This window comes from Nomascus leucogenys, chromosome 17 (genome assembly GCF_006542625.1).
Source record: "Nomascus leucogenys isolate Asia chromosome 17, Asia_NLE_v1, whole genome shotgun sequence".
Taxonomy (NCBI): domain Eukaryota; kingdom Metazoa; phylum Chordata; class Mammalia; order Primates; family Hylobatidae; genus Nomascus; species Nomascus leucogenys.
Genome location: NC_044397.1, coordinates 31,853,578 through 31,875,945, shown reverse-complemented (window position 1 = coordinate 31,875,945; position 22,368 = coordinate 31,853,578). Strand labels below are relative to the sequence as shown.

The 22,368-nt window shown below is 54.5% G+C and overlaps 1 protein-coding gene across 2 annotated transcripts in view; it reads right to left on the bottom strand.

The window, feature by feature from the left end:
• The window catches only part of GRID2IP (Grid2 interacting protein), a 40,646-nt gene extending 18,573 nt beyond the window's left edge, over nucleotides 1-22,073 (bottom strand). Inside the window, exons 1-6 of one of the 2 annotated variants that reach the window (XM_030796436.1) lie at nucleotides 22,001-22,073; nucleotides 11,795-12,043; nucleotides 11,497-11,582; nucleotides 7,135-7,204; nucleotides 6,669-6,763; nucleotides 5,814-5,997 (exon numbers count right to left, since the gene is read on the bottom strand). In XM_030796436.1, coding sequence (XP_030652296.1) covers nucleotides 5,814-5,997; nucleotides 6,669-6,763; nucleotides 7,135-7,204; nucleotides 11,497-11,582; nucleotides 11,795-12,043; nucleotides 22,001-22,014 — 698 coding nt within the window. In that variant the 5' untranslated portion in view covers nucleotides 22,015-22,073. Of the gene's footprint in view, nucleotides 1-5,813; nucleotides 5,998-6,668; nucleotides 6,764-7,134; nucleotides 7,205-11,496; nucleotides 11,583-11,794; nucleotides 12,044-16,359; nucleotides 16,471-22,000 lie in introns of those variants that run through there. The other variant, XM_030796435.1, reaches the window with a different exon arrangement.
• Between the last annotated feature and the right edge of the window lie 295 nt (nucleotides 22,074-22,368).

Sequence of the window (22,368 nt, the reverse complement as noted above, 5' to 3'; positions counted from 1 at the left end):
ACTTACCAGCTAAGTGACCTTTCTCAAGTGACTTACCCTCTCTGTGCCTCAGTTTCCTCATTTGTAAAATGGGGATAAAAATAGCATCTACCTCACAGAGCTGTTGTGAAGATTAAAACATATAGAGGAGGCCAGGCACGGTGGCTCATGCCTGTAATCCCAGCACTTTGGGAGGCTGAGGCGGTTGGATCACCTCAGATCGGGAGCTCAAGACCAGTCTGGCCAACATAGTGAAACCCCCTCTCTACTAAAAATACAAAAATTAGCTGGGCGTGGTGGCATGTACCTTCAGTCCCAGCTACTCAGGAGGCTGAGGTAGGAGAATCGCTTAAACTGGGAGGCAGAGGTTGCAGTGAGCTGAGATTGTGCCACTGCACTCCAGCCTGGGTGACAGAGCAAGACTCTGTCTCAAAAAAAAAAACAAAAAAACAAAAAACATACAGAGCAGGCCAGGCATGGTGGCTCATGCCTATAATCCCAGCACTTTGGGAGGCTGAGGCAGGCGAATCATCTGAGGTCGGGAACTTGAGATCAGCTTGGCCAACATGGTGAACCCCGTTTCTACAAAAAAATACAAAAATTTGGTAGGCATGTTGGTGCGCGCCTGTAATCCCAGCTACTCAGGAGGCTGAGGCAGGAGAATCGCCTGAGCTCGGGAGGCAGAGGTTACACTGAGCCAAGATTGCGCCACTACACTCCGGCCTGGGCCACAGAGCAAGACTCTGTCTCAAAAAAATAAATAAATAAACAAAAATAAAAATAGGCTAGGGGTGGTGGCTCACGCCTGTAATCCTAGCACTTTGGGAGGCTGAGGTGGGTGGATCACGAGCTCAGGAGTTCAAGACCAGACTGGACAACATGGTAAAACCCCCTCTCTACTAAAAATACAAAAATTAGCCAGGTGTGGTGGCGTGTGCCTGTAATCCCAGCTACTCGGGAGGCTGAGGCAGCAGAATCGCTTGAACCCGGGAGGCGGAGGTTGCAGTGAGCTGAGGTTGCGCCATTGCACTCCAGCCTGGGCGACAGAGCAAGACCCCGTCTCAAAATGATAATAATAATATAAATAAATAAATAAATAAATAAATAAAAATAAAGTAGGAGAATATCTTTTGACCTAGAAGCAGGGAAGAGCTTAAAATTTCAAAAGCCAAAACTGTGGGCGGCAAGCCACCCAGATGCCAAGGCAAGAGACCGAGGGCACAAGCTGTTCTAGTATAATAAAGAAAATATATAGAATAAGAACAGTTACACTAGAAATAGATTACAGATATGATTATATATGAATATTACTAATCATTAGTTTGTAGCATTACTGTTTATTCCAATTTTATAATAATCTTTGTTCTGCAATTATAACCTAGGAGCAACCAGGCCATACAGAGATAGGAGCTGAAGGGACACGGTGAGATGTGACCAAAAGACAAAAGTGTGAGCCCTCCGTTATGCCTGGACAGGGCCACCAGAGGGCTCCCTGGTTTAGCGGTAACGCCAGTGCCTGGGGAAGGCACCCGTTACTTAGCAGACCGGGAAAGGGAGTCTCCCTTTCCTGGTGGAGTTAAAGAAGACTCTGCTCCACCACCGCTTGTGGAAGGCCTGACATCAGTCAGGCCCGCCCGCAGCCATCCAGAGGGCTAACCCTCTCCCTGTGATGCTGTGCTTCAGTGGTCACGCTTCTGGTCCGCATTCATGTTCTGCCCTGTACACCTGGCTCCACCTTCTAGATAGCAGCAGCAGAATTAGTGAAAGTACTAAAGTCTTTAAAATGCATAGAAGAAATAATGACGTAAGCTGTGCCCTCTTTCTCTCCGCCTCAGGTACCAAATAGGGAAGGGCCCCGTTTGGTGGACACGTGAGTCACATGACCTTACCTATCATTGGAGATGACTCTCACTCCATACCCTGCCCCTTTGCCTTGTACACAATAAATAACAGCACGACCAGGCATTTGGGGCCACTACTGTTTTTTGCGTCTTGGTGGTAGTGGTCCCCCCGGCCTAGCTGTCTTTTCTTCTATCTCTTTGTCTTGTGTCTTTCTTTTTTTTGAGACGGAGTCTCGCTCTGTCGCCCAGGCTGGAGTGCAGTGGCACGATCTCGGCTCACTGCAAGCTCCGCCTCCCAGGTTCACGCCATTCTCCTGCCTCAGCCTCCCGAGTAGCTGAGGCACCTGCCCCAACGCCCGGCTATTTCTTTGTGCATTTTTAGTAGAGACAGGGTTTCACCGTGTTAGCCAGGATGGTCTTGATCTCCTGACCTCGTGATCCGCCCGTCTCGGCCTCCCAAAGTGCTGGGATTACAGGCATGAGCCACCGCGCCCAGCCGTCTTGTGTCTTTATTTCTACAATCTCTCATCTCTGCACACGAAGAGAAAAACCTACAGGCCCTGGAGGGCTGGACCCTACACAAAACTGTAAGACCAAAAATGTGGTGAGTTTGATTATGCAAAATCAAGGTTATCTATTCAAGGAACCCCAACTTAGACACATTCATATTAGACACAACAGACCTAATAACAGAAGTAACAAATGGGAGAGAAATTTACAAAGTTCAAAATCAAGGAGAAATCAGTATCTAAAATATACAAAGGTGTCCAGCCATCGTGGCTCATACCAGTCATCCCAGCACTTTGGGAGACTGAGGCAGGGGGATCACCTGAGGTCAGGAGTTCGAGACCAGCCTGGCCAACATGGTGAAACCCCATCTCTATTAAAAGTACAAAAATTAGCCACGCATGGTGGTGGGCACCTGTAATCCCAGCTACTCGGGAGGCTGAGGCAGGAGAAACACTTGAACAAGGAAGGCAGAGGTTGAAGTGAGCCAAGATCATGCCACTGAACTCCAGCCTGGGCGACAGAGCAATATTCTGCCTCAAAATAAATAAATAAATAAATAAAATATACAAGGGGCTGGGAGCAGTGGCTCACACCTGTAATTCCAGCACTTTGGGAGGCTAAAATGGGCGAATCTTTTGAGCCCAGGAGTTCAAGACCAGCAACATGGAAAAACCCTGTCTCTACTAAAAAAAAAAAAAAGTTAGCTGAGCATGGTAGGCGAGCGCCTGTAGTCCCAGCTACCTGGGGGGCAGAGGCACAAGGATCACTTTAGCCTGGGAGTTCGAGGCTGCAGTGAACTGTGTTTGCACCACTGCACTCCAGCTTGGGTGACAGAGTGAGGCCCTGTCTCAGAAAATAAATAAAATAAAATATACAAGAAACTTCGTGCCAGTCAACAAGGACAAAAAGTCAAAGAAAACAAAAATGGACAAAGGGTATGAACAGGTAATTTATAGAGAAAATCCCAGAAAAAGTTCACAAGCATATTAAAAGATGCTTAAAATAATTAGTAATAGAAGAAAACCAAATAAAAATAACAGGATGTCACTTTTATGGCTAAGAAACTAGCAAAAATAGGCCGGGCGTGGTGGCTCACGCCTGTAATCCCAGCACTTTGGGAGGCTGAAGCAGGCAGATCACAAGGTCAAGAGATCAAGACCATCCTGGCCAACATGGTAAAACCCTGTCTCTACTAAAAATACAAAAATTAGCTGGGGGTGGTGGAGAGTGCCTGTAGTCCCAGCTACTTGGGCGGCTGAGGCAGGAGAATCGCTTGAACCCAGGAGGTGGAGGTTGCAGTGAGCCGAGATCACGCCACTGTACTCCAGCCTGATGACAGAGACTCTATCTCAAACAAAAAATAAAAAATAAGAAAAAGAAACTAGCAAAAAATAAAAAGTTGGACATCACTGTGATCTAAAGGAATTTGGCTTTAGTTATAATCAATGTATGAAATATACATTGGACAGAGCTAAACACATAGTAATTGGTGAATAAGTTAGATAAAAAACATGATATAAAGCACAATTTTTTTTTTTTTTGAGACGAAGTCTCATTCTGTCACCCAGGCTGGAGAGCAGTGGCGTGATCTTGGCTCACTATAACCTCTGCCTCCTGGGTTCAGGTGATTCTCCTGCCTCAGCCTCCTGAGTAGCTGGGACTACAGGTGCCCACCACCACGCCTGGCTAATTTCTTGTATTTCAGTAGAGACGGAGTTTCACCCTGTTGCCCAGGCTGGTCTCAAACTCTTGAGCTCAGGCAATCTTCCCAACTCGGCCTCTCAAAGTGGTAGGATAACAGATGTGACCCACTGCACCTGGCCTGTTTTTTTCTTTTTTCTTTTTTGAGACAGGGCCTTATTCTCTCACCCAAGCTGGAGTGCAGTGGCACAATCACTGCTCACTGCAGCCTTGAACCCCAGGGCTCAAGCAATCCTCCTGCCTCAGCCACCCAAGTAACTGGAACTACAGGTGCGCACCACCATGCCCAGCTAATTTTTTGTTTTTGTAGAGACGGCTCCTTGCTCTGTTGCCCAGGCTGGTTTTGAACTCCTGGGCTCAAGTGATCCTCCTGCCTCAGCCTCCCAAAGTGCTGGGATTATAGGTGTCTGGCCTGGGTTTCTTTTTGATGTGATGAAGTTTTAAAATGGACCGTGGTGATGTTTGCACATATTTGTGAATATACTAAAAACCACTGAATTGTATAATTAAATGGCAAATTGTATAGTATGTGAATTACATCTTAAGACTCTTTAGAGCCAACTACAGTGGCTCATGCCTGTAACCCCAGCACTTTGGGAGGATCACTTGAGCCCAAGAGTTAGAGACCAGCCTCGGTAACATAGTGAGACCTCCCCATCTTTTTTAAAAAACAAAACAAAACAAAACTAGGCCGGGTGCAGTGGCTCACGCCTGTAATCCCAGCACTTTGGGAGGCTGAAGCAGGCAGATCACCTGAGGTCGGGAGTTTGAGACCAGCCTGACCAACATGAAGAAACCCTATCTCTACTAAAAATACAAAATTAGCTGGGCGTGGTGGCGCATGCCTGTAATCCCAGCTACTTGGGAGACTGGGGCAGGAAAATTGCTTGAGTCCGGGAGGTAGGGATTGCGGTGAGCCAAGATTGCACCATTGCACTCCAGCCTGGGCAACGAGAGTGAAACACCATCTCAAAAAAACAAAAACACCATCTTCAAATAAAACAAAAAGGTATGGACAAGTGACAGGCTTTGCAGAGACCATAATAATGACCCCATGGACCGAGGAGTGTGATAAATGCAGCTGGCTGCAGCTGAGGTCCAAAAAGAAAGACACCAACCCTACCCTGAAGGGCCTGGCCCATGACAAGTGCCCACAGGTGGGGCTCTGGTGAAGGTCCCATCAAGAATGCTGCAGGTGGGCCAAGGCGTGGTGGCTCACGCCTGTAATCCCAGCACTTTGGGAGGCTGAGGTGGGCAGATCACGAGGTCAGGAGTTTCAAACCAGCCTGACCAACATGGTGAAACCCCGTCTCTAGTAAAAATACAAAAAAATTAGCCAGGTGTGCTGGCACGCACCTGTAATCCCAGCTACTCAGGAGGCTGAGGCAGGAGGATCGCTTGAACCCAGGAGGCGGAGGTTGCAGTGAGCCAAGACTTCATCATTGCACTCCAGCTGGGTGACAGAGCGAGACTCCATCTCAAAAAAAAAAAAAAAAAAAAAAAAAAATAGAATGTTGCAGGTGGTTCCTGAATGCCTCACTTCACAGAGAAGGCTGAGACTCGCCCAAGGTCACGTGACTAGGAGGTGTCAGAGTCAGAGATTGTTCCAGGGCAGCTCAATTGCCCACCACCCTGGGGCCACTGATACCAGCAGCCACCTTCCTGAGCATCCCCCAGGAGAACGGGACTGAGGAGGCTCAGGCAGGGAGACTAGGATGTGAGTCTAGGCAGGACTTAGGGCCCACCCAGGGCAGGGCCCCACCACGGCTCTGGCCCGGCCACCTGTGCTGGAAGAAGCTCTCCAGGGCCCGGCAGACCCCATAGCGCTCAGGAGGCGTGAGTAGGTGCTCCAGCTGCTGGCTGAAGGTCCTCCCTTGGACCCGAATGCTGGACGGCAGGATCTCCGCCACCCACTGCAGGGAGGTGAGCGCCGACGACGGGTTGGGCGAGTCCAGAGAATCGGAGTCTGCTGGGACCACAGGCGGGAGAGGCATGAGTGACTCAGAGTCCCCAGGCCAGGTGCAGTCTCCCTGGCTTTTGAGGTCAGCAGACCTCCTGAGCTGGGGTGTGGCTGTCCAGTGCCATGCATGGGAAGGCATGCCTGTGGCCCAACATTGGGGCCAAGGATAGAGGGACTCAGCCCTGGGAAGGGTCCCTAAAGCTATACACTAGGGTTTTTTGTTTATTTGTTTGTTTTGAGACAGAGTCTCGCTCTGTTGCCCAGGCAGGAGTGCAGTGGCGCGATCTCAGCTCACTGCAACCTCCACTTCCTGGGTTCAAATGATTCTCTTGCCTCAGCCTCCCAAGTAGCTGGGACTACAGGCGCGTGCCATCACGCTCAGCTAATTTTTCTATTTTTAGTAGAGACAGAGTTGCGCCATGTTGCCCAGGCTGGTCTCAAACTCCTGGCCTCAAGCGATCCTCCCACCTTGGCCTCCCAAAATGCTGGGATTCCAGGCATGAGCCACCATGCCCAGCCTCACTGGGGTTCTATAGCACCACTTAGGGGGCAGCCCTGGGGAGGCAAGCTGCAGGTTTAGAGGAAGAGCTGAGTCCTCCACACTGTGACTCTCACACATAGCAGCCCGGGCAGGGTCTCTGTGGGCCAAGGAAGCCAAGTGTCCATGGGGGTCTCACCACTGGCAAATGGGACGAGCCCTTCCTCCACCACCAGCGTGGGCATGGCACCACTGCCCTGCAGCATGGACACCACCTTGTCGTGGGAGCAGTTCCTGCCAAGCAGAGATGGCCCAGGAGGGCCTGACTGGGGTGAGCCCTGTCCACGGCCACCAGCCAGACCTCCCTGTCCTGCCCACAGAAGCCACACAGCAAGACCACCTGTGTGTGACTCTGTGTCCCCAGCACCCAGCATAGAGCTGGAGTATTTTCTGGTTGGAAGGATGAACTGAGGTCCTGGCTAGAGTTGGCGACTGGCGAGGAGGAGGGTTAGATTCAAGAGTTCCCATTGGAAGAGGGACAGACCCTGGGGACCAACTGGTGAGAGGAGATTGTGTTCATGGCCTGGGTGCCCCAAGAGGCAGGAGTCTTGCAGGGGGTGGGGGCAGCTCATCACCAACCTCTGGTGTCCCCAATAGCTTCTGACCTCATGTCCAGTCCATTGAGGAAGAGGATCCGGTCACCTGACTTGAGGGCAGCATTGTCGGCTGGGCTCCCTGGAAGCAAGAAGAGAGGGTGTGCCGCTCAGCTGGGCAGGGTGCCACTTTGAGAGCAGGATGCTATCCTGTTTTACAGGCGAGAAATGGAGACTCAGAGACTCATAGCTGGCCGGGCATGGTGGCTCACACCTGTAATCCCAGCACTTTGGGAGGCCAAGGCAGGAGGATTGCTTGAGCCCAGGAGTTCGAGACCAGCTTGGGCAACATAGCGAGACCCCCGTCTCTACCAAAAAAAAAAAAAAAAAGTACAGAGCCCCATACATATGGGTGGCAGAGGAGAGTCAAATCAGGTCAGCAGAACCCTGTAATAGACTCTGCACGTCTCGGATCTCAGCTGCTCTAAGGATCTAAGGACCACGGGAATGATCCCCTAGCGGGGGCACAGCATGGACCCCCAGTGCTGGAGAAGAGCGAGGTCTGGAGGGCAGGACTTAGGCAGCATCAGTACTTCTTGAGTCCCTGCTCCATACACTGCTCTTAGCCCCGCACAGAAAGGTCTCTCAGGGTCTGGGATTCCTTGTTGCTTCAGAAGAATTATTTTCTGTATATATATATTTTTTAATTTTAGAGACAGGGTCTTGCTGCAGTGCAGAGGTGTGATCACAGATCACTGCAGCCTCAACCTCCTAGGCTCAAGCAGTCTTCCCACCTCAGCCTCTGAGTAGCTGGGACCATAGGCACGCACCAAGACTCCAGGATAATTTTTTTTTTTTTTTTTTTTTTGAGATGGAGTCTCGCTCCATCACCCAGGCTGGAGTGCAGTGGCATGATCTCAGCTCACTGCAACCTCTGCCTCCTGGGTTCAAGCTATTCTCCCACCTCAGCCTCCTGAATAGGTAGGTGGGACTACAGCCACCACGCCTGGCTAATGTGTGTGTGTGTATGTGTGTTTAGTAGAGACGAGGTTTCGCCATATTGCCCAGGCTGGCCTCCAACTCCTGAGCTTAAGTGATCTGCCCGCATTGGCCTCCCAAAGTGCTGGGATTACAGGCACGAGCTACCGTGCCCGGCCACCTAATTTTTGTATTTTTTGTAGAGACGAGTTTCACCATGTTGCCCAGGCTGGTCTCAAACTCCTGGCCTCAAATGATCCTCCTGCCTCAGTCTCCCAAAGCGCTGGGATTACAAGTGTGAGCCACCACGTCGGCCTCTTTCTGCCTCTTTTATGAGTCATCATTCTAAATGTAATTTGGGAAGTAGGGAAAATGATCAATGGCTAAATAAAATATACTCTCAGATTGCGAGAAGTTCTCTCTGGGGGAGGTGGAAACTGTCCAGAGAAAAAGGGGAACAATTAGGGAAGACTTCCCGGGAGAGGCAAGATGGGGGAAGTCCTTTCCCTGGAACGAAAAGGAGAGAGTGATGGTGGTGGTGAATCCAATCTGGCCTGCCTGGAATGATGGGACAGCTGGAGAGGTTGTCGCAGGGGATCAAAAAGCACTAGGCCAGGAGTCAGGAGACCCCAGTTTCTGGTCCTTAATGTACCAGAGCCTCTCCAGGCCTCAGTTTCCCCATCTGTAAAAGTGTCCATCTAAGCATCCATTTGGCTTCCTATGACAGGAAAGGCATGGGATCACTAGCTTGAAGGTTGGGTTGGGAAGAACAGCAGACCTGGATATTTTTTTTCTTTTTTTGAGACAGGGTCTTGCTCTGTCACCCAGGCTGGAGTGCAGTGGCACGATCATAGCTCACTACAGCCTCGAACTTCTGGGGTCAAGTGATCCTCCCACTCCAGCCTCCAGAGTAGCTGGGACTACAGGCATGTGCCTCACTATTGCCCAGACTGGTCTCAAACTCCTGGGCTCAAGGGATCTTCCTGCCTCGGCCTCCCAAAGTGCTGGGATTACAAGTGTGAGCCACTGCACCCAGCCACACCTGGATTCTAACAAGGCCCTAGGCCAGGTATCTCTGGCTACACATGTGGGAGAGACTGGGAGATGGAGATGATGGTGGTGGCATGGTTGGAACAGCCACATCCACAGAGGAGAGATTAATCACTTCTAGAGGAAGCTCTCTAGAGAGCAGCTTTGGGTCTTTTGCTTACAATATGGTGTCAACAATTTAGTGATGCCTAAATCAGGGAAGAACCTGAACATGACACTTATCAGGATTAAGTCTCAGAACAGCCTGAAGCCTGTAAGGATGATGCACTGACACTGAAGTGCTCTTCCAGGGCTGGGACTACTGGCCTCAGTTTCCCCATCTGTAAAAGCATCCATCTAAGCATCCATTTGGCTTCCTATGACAGGAAGGGCATGGGATCAGTCCCGGGCTGGGACTACAGGATCAGACGATGCCCAGCTCACAGATCCATACACTGGAGATGTGATGACACGCAGAGTGTGGAAAGAACGCATTGGCATGGCTACCAATGGGGATGTGTAACCAGGAACATTACATTTAGGTGCTGGGAGGGGACGGATGCAGGACAGAGCAGGTGACCCAGTTCTGAGCAGATGGTTACAGGGAGGGAGAATTCAATTCAGCTCTAGGAGACACTTCTGCCCTACAAACACCTTCCACAATGAATATGAGTGCACACACACCCCTGCCCCAATGGAGGGGCAGGAAGAAAGCGATTCTTGCACTGGGGAGGTTCTGCCTTCTTCAAGATGCCATGGCTGGGCATGGTGGCTCACACTTGTAATCCCAACATTTAGGAGGCTGAGGCATGAGGATCCCTTGAGCCCAGGAGTTCGAGGCTGCAGTGGGCCATGATCATGCCACTGCACTCCAGCCTGGGTGACAGAGGGAGACCTCATCTCTCTTTTTTTTTTTTTTCTTGAGACAGAGTCTCACTCTGTCACCCAGGCTGGAGTGCAGTGGCACAATCTCAGCTCATTGCAAGCTCCACCTCCCGGGCTCACGCCATTCTCCTGCCTCAGCCTCCCGAGTAGCTGGGACTACAGGCACCTGCCACCACAACTGGCTAATTTTTTTCTGTATTTTTAGTAGAGATGGGTTTCACCATGTTAGCCAGGATGGTCTCGATCTCCTGACCTAGTGATCCACCTGCCTTGGCCTCCTAAAATGCTGGGATTACAGGCGTGAGTCACCGCACCCGGCTGACCTCGTCTCTTAAAATAAAATAGGCCGAGTGTGGTGGCTCTTGCCTGTAATTCCAGAACTTTAGGAGGCCAAGACGGGTGGATCACCTGAGGCCAGGAGTTCAAGACCAGCCTGGCCAACATGACGAAGCCCCATCTCTACTAAAAATACAAAAAAATTAGCCGGGTGTGGTGGCAGGCGCTTGTAATCCCAGCTACTCAGGAGGCTGAGGCAGGAGAATCGCTTGCACCTGGGAGGCAGAGGCTGCAGTGGGCTGAGATCATGCCATTGCACTCCAGCCTGGTCAACAACAGCAAAACTCTGTCTCAAAAAATTAAATTAAATTAAATTTAAAAAATAGGCCAGGTGTGATGGCTCACGCCTGTACTCCCAGCGCTTTGGGAGGCCAAGGCAGGAGGATTACTTGAGCTCAGGAGTTCAAGATCAACCTGGGCAATATGGCAAAACCCCAACTCTACCAGAAATACAAAAAATTAGCTAGGCATGGTGGCGTGTGCCTGTGGTCCCAGCTACTCTGGAGGCTGAGGTGGGAGGATCACTTGATCCTGGGAGATGGAGGTTGCAATGAGCCAAGATTGCACCACTGCACTCCAGCCTGGGTGACAGAGCGAGACCCTATCTCATTAAAATAAAATAAAATAAAATAAAAATAAAAAGATGCCATGATTTCAGGAACAAGAAGGGGCAGGCAGGGTGGGAGGAGAGCGAAGTCCATATTCAGCAGGGGTTAGACAGCAGGCAGAGGCCCTGAGGCCCTTTTGGCTGTCTGAGTCTGGCCTGCCAGGCAAGAGCCCAGTTCAGCGTGGGCACTCCATGAAGCTCGTGTTGCTGGGGGCACAGCCTGGGTAGGCACCAGCTCAGTCCTGGCTGCCCCAGAGTCCTAGACAGTGCCCCCAGGCCTCCCTGTGGACACAGGAAAGGTCTGGATGCAGAACCTGGTTCCCTTGGCTTGGGGTGATGCTGAATTTAGAGGGGCAGGGGTAGGGTGCCCCCACTCAGGCAGAAGGCTCTGGCCTCAAGCATCTTAGGTAAGAGTGGGATTCAGATCTGCTGGCTCTGGGACACTCTGGGGACACCGTCCACACAAGGATGGTACCTGGCGGGGAGGGGTTGCTGAGCAGGAGCCTACATGGGGTACAATGACCCGGCAGAGCCACCACGGGGCCCTTCACCCCATCCCGGGCCTTAGGGACTCTTAGGGCAACCGGCCCACCCCTCACCAGGCAGGACAGACTCGATCCAGACAGGCCCGTGGCCGCGAAGTGTGAAGCCGAAGCTCTTGTTGCCTTTGTAGACTCGGACAGTCCTGGGGGGAAAAAGAAGGGGCGAGCAGCATGATGGAGAGTGGGCCCTGGGGCGCAGAGGTTGGCGATGTCCCGTGTCCCTCTCCCCTTAACCTCTCCGGCCCCCTATGCACCCCAGATGCCCAGCCCCGCCCCTGCGCCCTCTCCCCGGGTCTCTGTCCTGAGCCCACCCGCAGGGAGGCGCCCGCTGCCAGTGCCTGTGAGCCCCGCATACCTGCGCGCGCCCCCGGGGCCAGCGAGGCCGCCCACCAGCAAGGAGGCCCTGCGCGGGGGCGGCTCATCGGGGCGGCGCGGCGGGGCGCTGGCGCGCGTGGACACCAGGAGGCGCTCGGGCCGCTCCTCGCTGCGGCTCCGGCGCAGTCGCTGCGCGCCCTGGGCCCGGCGGGCGCGGCACAGCTTGCCCAGGAGGCCCTGTGACACCACCTCGTCGAAGCGCGCCCGGTGCTTCTTGGGGATGAAGATCCTGGCGGCGAGGACGGCGGAGTCGGGGCGCGTTCCCGGACCCCGGATCTCTGCAAACCGCGGCCCGAAGGCGCGTCCTCGCGGGCGCCGCCCTAGGCTCTCCCACCTCTTCCTAGGAGTGGCGGAGGGCTGGGGGGATCGAGTTGAGCAGCCGGTAGCACCCCAGTCTCCCGCTCAGTGCTCAGATTTGCGCCCCCAGCTAGGACGTGGCATCCTGCTCGCTCCACCTCGGGAATGGCCCGTTCGGACCGTCCTCCATGACTCCGGCCACTGCAGGGCCCGAGTCCCCCAGAGCCAGTCCACGGACCCGTTCCTCCTCCTGCCTCTGTCCTCCTTCTCTGGCCTCTCCCCCCACTCCCTCTGCACCCGCCAGGCCAAGCCCCGAGCCAGGGATCCCCACCACCCACTGTCTCCCACCTGGTCTCTAGATGGCTCTGCTGGAGGAAACTGGAGCCCACGAGCCCCTCAGAACGCCTCCAGTCTTCCTGCTTGCTTCTCTGGCCAGCCCCATCTGCAGCTGCCCACTCACATATCTGCCAGGAACCCCGTTTCTGCCACCTTCAGTCCTTTCTCTAAGCTCTTGCCCAGGCTCTTGCCCCAGCCTGGTCCACTCCTTTGCTTCCTTAGCTAAATGAGGCTCCGTACGCAACACTGGCCTCCTTTCAACTCAATCCTACGTGTATTCAGGGAGCCCCTGCTATCTGTGCCAGCCAGGAACTGGTGTTCAAAGCTGAAGGGACTGTGGCTCCTGCTTTCAAAGTAGTTACCTTGGAAGTGAGAGGCAGGGGGAAGGCCCGTGGGTCTCCACTGCAGGGTGAGAAACTCCCTCTCTTTCTCTGTCTCTCTCTGTTCTTTTCTCTCAAGAGAGAGGGTCTTGCTCTGTCTCCCAGGCTATAGTACAGTGGCACCATCATAGCACAATCATAGCTCACTGTAACCTGGAACTCCTGGTCTCAAGGGATCCTCTTGCCTCAGCCTCCCTTGTAGCTAGGACTACAGGCACATGCCACCAGGCTAAATTTTTTTTTTTTTTTTCAGACAGAGTCTTGCTCTGTTGCCCAGGCTGCAGTGCAATGGTGAGATCTCGGCTCACTGGAATCTCCACCTCCCCAGTTCAAGCAATTCTTCTGCCTCAGCCTTCCGAGTAGCTGGAATTACAGGTGCATGCCACCACGTCGGCTAATTTTTGTATTTTTAGCAGAGATGGGGTTTCACCATGTTGGCCAGGCTGGTCTTGAACTCCTGACCTCAGGTGATCTGCCCGCCTCGGCCTCCCAAAGTCCTGGGATTAGACGTGAGCCACTGTGCCTGGCACTTTTTTTCTTTTTAATTTTTTTGTAGAGATGAGGCTCTATGTTGCCCAAACTGGTCTCAAACTCCTGGGCTCAAGTGATACTCCCACCTCCGCTTCTCAAAGTGCTGGGATTACAGGCATGAGCTACAACACCCAGACTTGGAAGCTTTCTGGGGGTTAGGTCTATAGTTGAATCCTGAGCCACAGTGACTGGCCAGGGCTCAGCACATAGGAGAGACTCAGTCAACAGAGATCCACCAGCAGCCTAACCCCATTTCTGAGTAATGGCAGCAGTTAACATCCTGATGGACTCTCCGGTCTGTGGCAGAGGATTCTGAGGCACAGAGAGGACCTGTAGCTCTCCACGGTTACACAGCTGGCCTGTGGCACAGCTGGCATCAGAGCCCAGACTTCAGCTCTCAGCACTGTGGCAGGACCTCTAACAAGAGTCCCTAAAGGTCTGGTTGCCTGTGAGGTCTCCCTGGCTGCATCCCAAGGCCCCCTTCCCTGTTCCTTGTACCAGGTGCCAGGGCCAAGGGCAAGATGAGGGGGAGAAGGGAGAAGGGATCAGTGGCCTTGCAGCTGAAATACAAACCCCTCTGAGGTGTCCCAATGGCCCTCACACTTCCCTCCACCTCTGTGGGTAGGAGTAATTAGGCCAGCCAGGCAAAAGAAGTTGCCTGGTGGGAGGAAGTGGGTGTGGATTCTCAGGGAGGAGGCTCTGTCCCCGCAGTGAGCTCCGCTCCAGGTCTGGATGGTCCGGGGGGTAACCAGGAGCCAGGATGAATGTCCTGCTTACCTCTGCCCGGTGCCCATTCCCACCCACCTGCAATGCTGCCTGCAAATCCGGAAACTCAGCCTCATCCCCCAGATGGTCATTTAAGGTCTCTGGAGCCTGATCGCTCCATCTGCCAGGCCTGCACATTCCCTAGCGCCTCCCAGACCTTAAGTCTCATATCCAGGCAAAGGAGAGAAGACACACACACCTGAGACTGTCCACCTCACTTCCGGCTCCTGCCACAGACTCTGAAGACATCACCCCATGCACCCAACCCCTGAGTCCAACCTGGGCAGGGGTCAAGAGGACATCACAGCTCTACCTTCCAGCAGCAACTAGAAAAGGCCCTGTCGTCCAGGCGCGGTGGCTCAAGGCTGTAATCCTAGCACTTTGGGAGGCCAAGGCGGGCAGATTACCTGAGGTCAGGAGTTCGAGACCAGCCTGGCCAACGTGGTGAAACCCCATCTCTACTAAAAATACAAAACTTAGCCAGGCGTGGTAATGCACTCCTGTAATCCCAGCTACTCAGGAAGCTGAGGCACGAGAGTTGCTTGAACCGGGGAGACAGAGGTTGCAGTGAGCCAAGATTGTACCACTGCACTCCAGCTGGGCAACAGAGTGAGACTCCATCTCAAAAAAAAGAAAAGGCCCTGTCCCCCAGGTGGGAACCAGGCTTTCACCAACTGCACAGATGAAAGAAGGTTGGGCAGCCCTTTCCTTACTTGGTGTTTTTGGAGCTGAGACAGAGGTCAAGGCTGCCTGGTGAGCCAGACATCCAACCTGGCTCCTGCTGGCCCTCCATGCAGCTCAGCCTGGCCCAGAGTCCCCAGCCCTGGGTCTGCCCTAAATCGACTGACCCAGCAGAGCCAGGAGCAGTGGGGCCACAGCGACTATTACCACCAGTCACCATCCCCCTGACTGGCAGTCCAGCAATCACTGTCCCTGGACTCCGAAGTCCCTGCTATGCCAACAGGCCTCTCTCAGACCACAGGACTCTTCCTGGGGGCCACACAATGACCTTGCACCCCAGGTCAGTTCTGTTCTGTCAGAGTCAGATCTACATCCAACCCCAAGTTCCTACCCTGCCCCCTCCTAGGGTCCTCTCTCTCCATTCCCCGTCCCCACCCACCTTTCTCTCTTTCTTTCTTTTTTTTTTTAAGACGGAGTCTCGCTCTGTCACCCAGGTTGGAGTGCAGTGGCGCGATCTCCGCTCACTGCAAGCTCCGCCGCCCGGATTCACGCCATTCTCCTGCCTCAGCCTCCCCAGTAGCTGGGACTACAGGCGCATGCCTTCACACCCGGCTAATTTTTTGTATTTTTAGTAGAGACGGGGTTTCACCGTTTTAGCCAGGATGGTCTCGATCTCCTGACCTCATGATCCGCCCGCCTCGGCCTCCCAAAGTGCTGGGATTACAGGAGTGAGCCACCGCGCCCGGCCTTTTTTGTTGTTGTTTGTTTGTTTGTTTGAGAGAGACTCTCTGTCGCCCAGGATGGAGTGCAGTGCTACAATCTTGGCTCACTGCAACCTCTGCCTCCCAGGTTCAAGCGATTCTCCTGCCTCAGCCTCTCGAGTATCTGGGGCTACAGGCATGCACCACCACACCTGGCTGTTTTTTTTTTTTTTTATTTTTAGTAGAGACGGGGTTTCACCATGTTGGTCAGGCTGGTCTCGAATTCCTGACCTCAGAAGATCCGCCCCCCTCGCCCTCCCAAAGTGCTGGGATTACAGGCGTGAGCCACCGGGCCTGGCCCCCCCACCCAGCTTTCTTTATCTCACCTTTGATCATCAGCCAGCGAAATGGTGGCAAGGGGACAAGGGTTCCTTGGTTCAGTATAGGGAGCACGGCAGTGGAGAGGTCGTGCCCCCCAAACTCAGGACGAGATGCCCCCGATTTTCACAAGAGCACCCAACCTCAGTCTCGGCCCTCTGTCCTGTCCCCTCGACCAGCCCAGTTGTAAGAAGGAAAGTGGGCTTTCAATCCCAGCCTTTTGTCCCAACACCGACTCTTTAGGGCCGCGCACGGTTCTGAGCGCCCAACGCTTAGACCTCGCCGCCCCGATACCCACTGAGTTTATTTCCAACCTCCCTGGGCCTCGGGCTCCGCCCAGGCTCGGAAGGTGCCCACCCAGGGCAGGGAAGCCCCTCCACGCTCCAGCCCCACCCCCTTTCAGACCAGCCCGAGGCGGATCCGTGGCGCACAGGGCGCACGGTTCCCGGAGGCGCGGGACGCGATGGGGAAGCTACCGAAAGTGCCGAGAGAAGCCCTGGTCCTTCCCCATCTGGAACCGGGGACCGCGGCGCGGCAGGTGCCGAAGGGCAGGGGGTAGCCGAGCCCGGGAATGGAGCGAGCGCGCCGCGACTCCACGCACCTCTGCCCGGCGAGCGCGCGCGGCCCCTCCCGAGCGGTCCCGGCCCGCAGCCCCGCCCCGCCCCCTTTTGGTGGCCCCGCCCCCTTTTGGTGGCCCCGCCCCTCCCGGTGGCCCCGCCTCTCCCCTGCTGGGACCCTTTTGGTCGCTCTGGGGTGCGGGGGAAACTGGCGGCGGTTTGAAGCCGCCGCGCTCACTCCCCTTGGCTCTCTCCATTATTCCCTCCCCAGGTTCCTCGCCTGCGTCCTCTCCAGCCACTGCGCCCCGGACCCCCACACAGTGGCGAGTCCCCGCAGTTCAGAGGAAGCCCCGACGGCCTTTGGTAGAGCATGCAATATTTTCCGGAGGGGATGGCCTTTGCGCTGGGCCTCCAGGGCTCAGGAGTCGGCCGGCTAGAAGAAGCTCTCTCTACCCTCCCCGGGGTCGGGGAGGGACCCACCTCAGCCTCCCGAGTAGCTGGGACTACAAGCATATACCATCATGCCTGGCTAATTATCGGCTGTGGCCAAGAAGGGGCTGGATAGGGAGGCTTTGAATGCCGTGGTCAGCAGCTGAGACCCTACTCTGGGAAGAGGAAGGAGCCGTGGGAGGGTTTCATGGTTCAAGGAGAGGTGGAAGGACTCCAAAGGTTTTGGCACACCAGGAGAGGGCTGATGCTGGGAGGTGACCCAGACGGGGGTGTTGGGATGGGACAAGAAGCCGAATTCCAAAACACAGAGGAGGTGGAGTGTCTGAGGCCTGGGGAGTCACTGAGGACTCGCCCACTGTGACAACCCCCAGGTGAGTGGGCAGGGAGCGAGTAGAGGGCCACCCTGAGCTGCGCGTCTTGCCCTGCCAGGAGAGAAGAGGAGAGGAGAATTAAAAGGGAGGGGAGGGAGGCCACAGGAAAGGAGGTCTGGACTCTTCCCTGGGGGCTCTGGGCCTGCCATCCCCTGAACAGTAGCAGGAGGGGACCCCAGCGTGCCTGCTTGCGTGTCATGTCTCAAGGAGTCCCGACTGCCACTGGAGAGGCCCAGAATCAGGCCTGAGGAACAAATGAGAGTTGGGGTAACCAGTTCAAGGCACATCCTGGGGAGGGGCTCTTCAGGGGCACCCCCAACCAGAACATCAGCATGAGGCCCTCTCCAAAGACAGGCTGGAACAGCAGAGGCAAGATGCCCCGGGACTTTCCCTCTGTCTCACTCAGAGGGACGGCTCTCATGGGGCAGCCTGTGGGTACCTGCGGGCAGCACAGGGAGGACCCTGCTGGTCTGATCATCGGTCTCTGGTACTGTCCACGCACTGCTCCCCAATACATCGCAGCCCCCCATTCCTGGCCCTAGCAAGACTATCACCTTGCCGTGACCTCCCATGGCTGTACTTCTTCCTGGAAGCAGCCAGAAACTGGAGCCAGTGCCCACTCATGCCGTGCCCTCCCCAAGCCCTGTCCTCAGCCCTATGAGGGAGAGAAGCAGCTGACAAGCCTCCCAGCCAGCACAGCTCTCTGACGTCTATGGGGCCCCAGACATCCCATTATGATTGGAGCCATTCCTGGTTGTATTGTGCCAGCTGCAGTGGCCCAGAATCCAGAACCATGCATGGCCAAAGGCTCTGAAAACCATCCACCGTGCTGTGGGCACAGGAGATGCAACCAGGGAGCAGATGTCCAGGGTCGAATCCAGGCACGCTACCTCAGAGCCAGGTCTCCATGGGCACAGTGGGGCCAGCTGCTCATGCCTGTGGCCAGGTGACCCAGGGCAGCATGAGGTGGTCACCCAGTCACTAGGTGACCACCAGGGGACAGGCAACAGTCGGACTTCCTGAAGCGTCTGCTCCAGCAAAAGGCACTGCCTAAGGTTCCTCCAGAGCTGTACTTCTCAACCAGTCGTGATTTTTGTCCACCCAGAGGATATTTGGCAGTCACTTGGCATTTTGTTTGTTACAAAATGACAACTGACAGGGGGTTGTGCTACTGGCATCTAGGGGGTAGAGGCCTGGGATGCCGCTAAACATCCTATAATGTGCAGGACAGCCCCCGACAACAGAGAAATATCAGCTCCCAAATGTCAGCAGTGCCCTACTTGAGACACCTGCTCTTGGGAACAAGAGCTTCCCTAAGAGAAGCCAATACTAATTGAGCACATATTTTATGCCTGGTGCTTCCATCTACACGTCTCATAGAATTCTCCCAATATCTCTCTTATTTATTTTTAGAGACAGAGTCTCGCTCTGTCACCCAGGCTGGAGTGCAATGGCATGATCATGAATCACTGCAGCCTCAAATTCCTGGGCTTAAGTGATCCTCCCACCTCAGCCTCCCAAGTAGCTAGGGCTACAGGCATGTACCACTATGCCTGGCTAATTTTTTAATTTTTTTTTTGTAAACATGGGGTCTTGCTCTGTTGCCCAGGCTGGTCTTCAACTCCTGGCCTTAAGCAGTCCTTCTGCTTCAGCCTCCAGAATTGCTGGGATTACAGGCAGGCACCACTGCCCCCAGCTCATTTTTAAACTTTTTTTTTTTTTTTTAAGAGATGGGGTCTTCCTATGTTGTCTAGGCTGGCCTTAAGCTCCTGGGCTCCAGTGATCCTCCTACCTCAGCCTCCCAAAATGTTGGGATTACAGGTGTGAACCACCAAACCCAGCTAATTTTTTATTTGTATTTTTTGTAGAGATGGGGTTTCACTATGCTGCCCAGACTGGTCTTGAACTCTGGCCTTAAGCAACCCTCCCGCCTCAGCCTCCCAAAATGCTGGGCTTACAGGCATGAACCACTGCACCCAGTCCCAATAACTCTATATTATGGTGTTCGTGACACTTGGCACTGAAGCAGAAGAGGGTGATGGGGTGCAGATGGTCCCTCACACACCACCCTTGGATTCTCAACTCACCTCTTTCCTGCTTTCAGTTGGCCGAGTTCATTTACATGGTTTCCTAACAAGAACCCTGCTGAGAACACCCAGAAACTACCAAGCCCATTTTACAGACAAACCATAGATGTCAGTGAACCTGCTTGAGGTTGCACTGCCAGTGAGTGGACCTGTATTCAAGCCGGGTCTGTCTGGATTCCAAATCCCAGCTTCTGCCATGACCTGCCTCCGACCTGACACCCCGTTCCCCCCACCCCACCACCCATATTTCCTGAAACACTAGCAGACCGCAAAGCTGACTCTGCTTTCCTGTTCCCTCCTGGCCACGTCACACTTTCCAAACTGCCTGGCCTGTCCTAATTAGAAAACCGTTTTCTCACTTCATCAGACCGGGATCCCTTTGGGGACAGACCCAAATTAGCCTCCCAGTCGCAGGATTAACTGTTGTGGTGAAGGAAGAGGAGACCTCCTGCTTACATGGTGACCACGGACCCATCTCACCCTTTACAGCAGCAACGCTGTCCAAGGGAACGTTCTGTGACGATGGACAAGATCTACATCCGCCTGGTCCTGTACGGTAGCCGCTAGCCATATGTCACTGTCACTGCTGTGTGCTTGGAATGTGGCTAGTGAGACTGAGAAGCTGAACTTTATATTTTATCAAATATTAATTACATTTAACTTTTCTTTTCTTTTTTTTTTTTTTTTGGAACAGAATCTGGCTCTGTCACCCAGGCTGTAGGCTGGAGTGCAGTGGCTTGATCTCAGCTCACCGCAACCTCCACCTCCCGGGTTCAAGCGATTCTCCTGCTTCAGCCTCCCAAGTAGCTGGGATTACTGGCACCTGCCATCATGCCCAGCTTATTTATTTATTTATTTATTTATTTTGAGATAGAGTTTCACTCCTGTTGCCCAGGCTGGAGTGCAATGGCACAATCTCGGCTCACTGCAATCTCCGCCTCCCAGGTTCAAGGGATTCTCCTGCCTCAGCCTCCCGAGTAGCTGGGATTACAGGCATGCGCCACCACCCCCAGCTAATTTTGTATTTTTAGTAGAGACAGGGTTTCTCCATGTTGGTCAGGCTGGTCTCGAACTCCTGACCTCAGGTGATCCACCCGCCTCGGCCTCCTAAAGTGCTGGAATTATAGGCATAAGCCACCATGCCCAGCCACATTTAACTTTAAATAACCATGTGTGGCTACTGGCTACTGTGCTAGATGGCCCAGCTTCATGGTGTCACTGCTCCCTTCTCCTTCTCCCCAAGCCTTCTATTTTGGCCACTGGGATCACCCTTTAGTGAGGCCACACCTCTCTGATTTGGGTGGGTCCTGGCCTTCTTGCAGAGCTTTGACACATACACATGTGTATATTTTTTTGCCTACCACCTTTTGGCTGTTCAACCTCTCACTTAAACTTTACCTCTTGGTGGAGCACAGTGGCTCACACCTGTAATCCCAGCACTTTGGGAGGCTGAGATGGGAGGATCTCTTGAGGCCAGGCCAGCATGGGCAACACAGTGAGATGCTGTCTCTATTTATAAATTCTTAAAAAAATTAAACCTTGTCTCTCCTCAATGTGGGGTCCTAGGACCCAAGTGGTGGCTCTCTGTGGTCCCCTCTACTCCCTGTTGGGTGGTTCACAGCTGGGGGTTGCTGGATGCCATAGGCCAGGGTGGCACTGCCCTCACCCTGTGTGGCTAGCACCTGGCCCATCTGAACTCTCCTTGGGGACTGTCCTCCCACATCCACAGGACGCACCACCAGACTCCACCAGTCACTAAGCAACAGCACCGCCACCTCCTGCTGCCTCCTCCAAGAAGCCTGCCCTGGTTGCTCTGTGCTGAGTTAGCCATCAACCGGCACCCAACCCTGGAAATCACCCTGTGTCTGTGGCTTCTCCATGCCCCCTCTGGCCTCTCTCCAGATAGGGCTGCCCAGAGATCGCTGCCACCCTAGAGGCCAGCACACTGTGGGGCTATGGGTGACAGGCCAACCTTGGGGAGGGGGTTGTTAGGAAGTGGGGGGTTTGAAGAGGTGGGGGGTGGCTGAAGCCCTACTGCCAGGGTAACGTTCTCCTTGCAGAGCCCAGCTGGGCGCCGCCCCTTCCTCCAGCAGCCTCCCCAGTTTTCCTGACTCACTTGACACGCGCTTACAGCAGAGGCTGCCGTTTCAGGCTGCGGGGACTGGGCATCCCCAGGTGTCCAGGGCTCCCGCTGCCCAGGCTCTAAATCGAGCGCACCCAAGGGGGTTCCCCCTCCCGCGCCCTGCCCGACCCGCTGCCGCGGCTGCTGGCGGCTTGGGGACCAGCAGCGGCTGGGAAAGGCGGGCGTGGGGCTGTCCCGGGGGACAGGCGGGCTGGCCCGGGAGGGGTCAGAAACAGACACCGGCAGCGCTGTGGGGAGAGGAGGACCGAGAGGGCCTTCAGCCGAGCCCGGCTGCCAGCAGCCGGGAGACGAGCGAGCCAACTTCCTGGGGGACAGCTGGGCCGCCTGCGCCCCGCTGGCCCATCCCTGGTGGGGAGGGGCGGCACGGGGGGGCTGCCTGTCAATCAGCTCCCCAGGAAGCGCTCAGAGCCAGTGCATCATCTCCGCGGCAAATTCGGTTCTAGAAATAACTTTTTTCTTTTTTTTCCCCTTTTCTGATTATCCTAGCAAGGGGCTCACCCCTTACTCACCCCAGGCAGCTCATGGTGGCCTCTTTCGGTGGTGGTCGCCTATGCTCCGCTGCAGAGCCGAGAGCTGCGCCGGGGCTGGGGTGGGGTGGGGGGCGGGGAGGGTGGCCAGTCCAGTCCCTGACATTGGCCAGGCCCAGAGGGAGGGGCAGGCTGCGGGGTGAATGGCAGCAAGGGGAGGGGGCGGGCTGAGTCCTGGAAGGGGGAGGGGAGGGATTGGGGAGCAGTCGCAGGCCCAGGAGGCTGGGTGAGGAGGGAAACCCGGCGGGATCCAGGGAAGGAGAACAGCAGTCCAGCCCAGAGGGGGCTTGGTCCAAGCTGGGCAGGCAGCGAGGGCCTCCAAGGATGGAAGTGGAGTCACGAGATTCCTG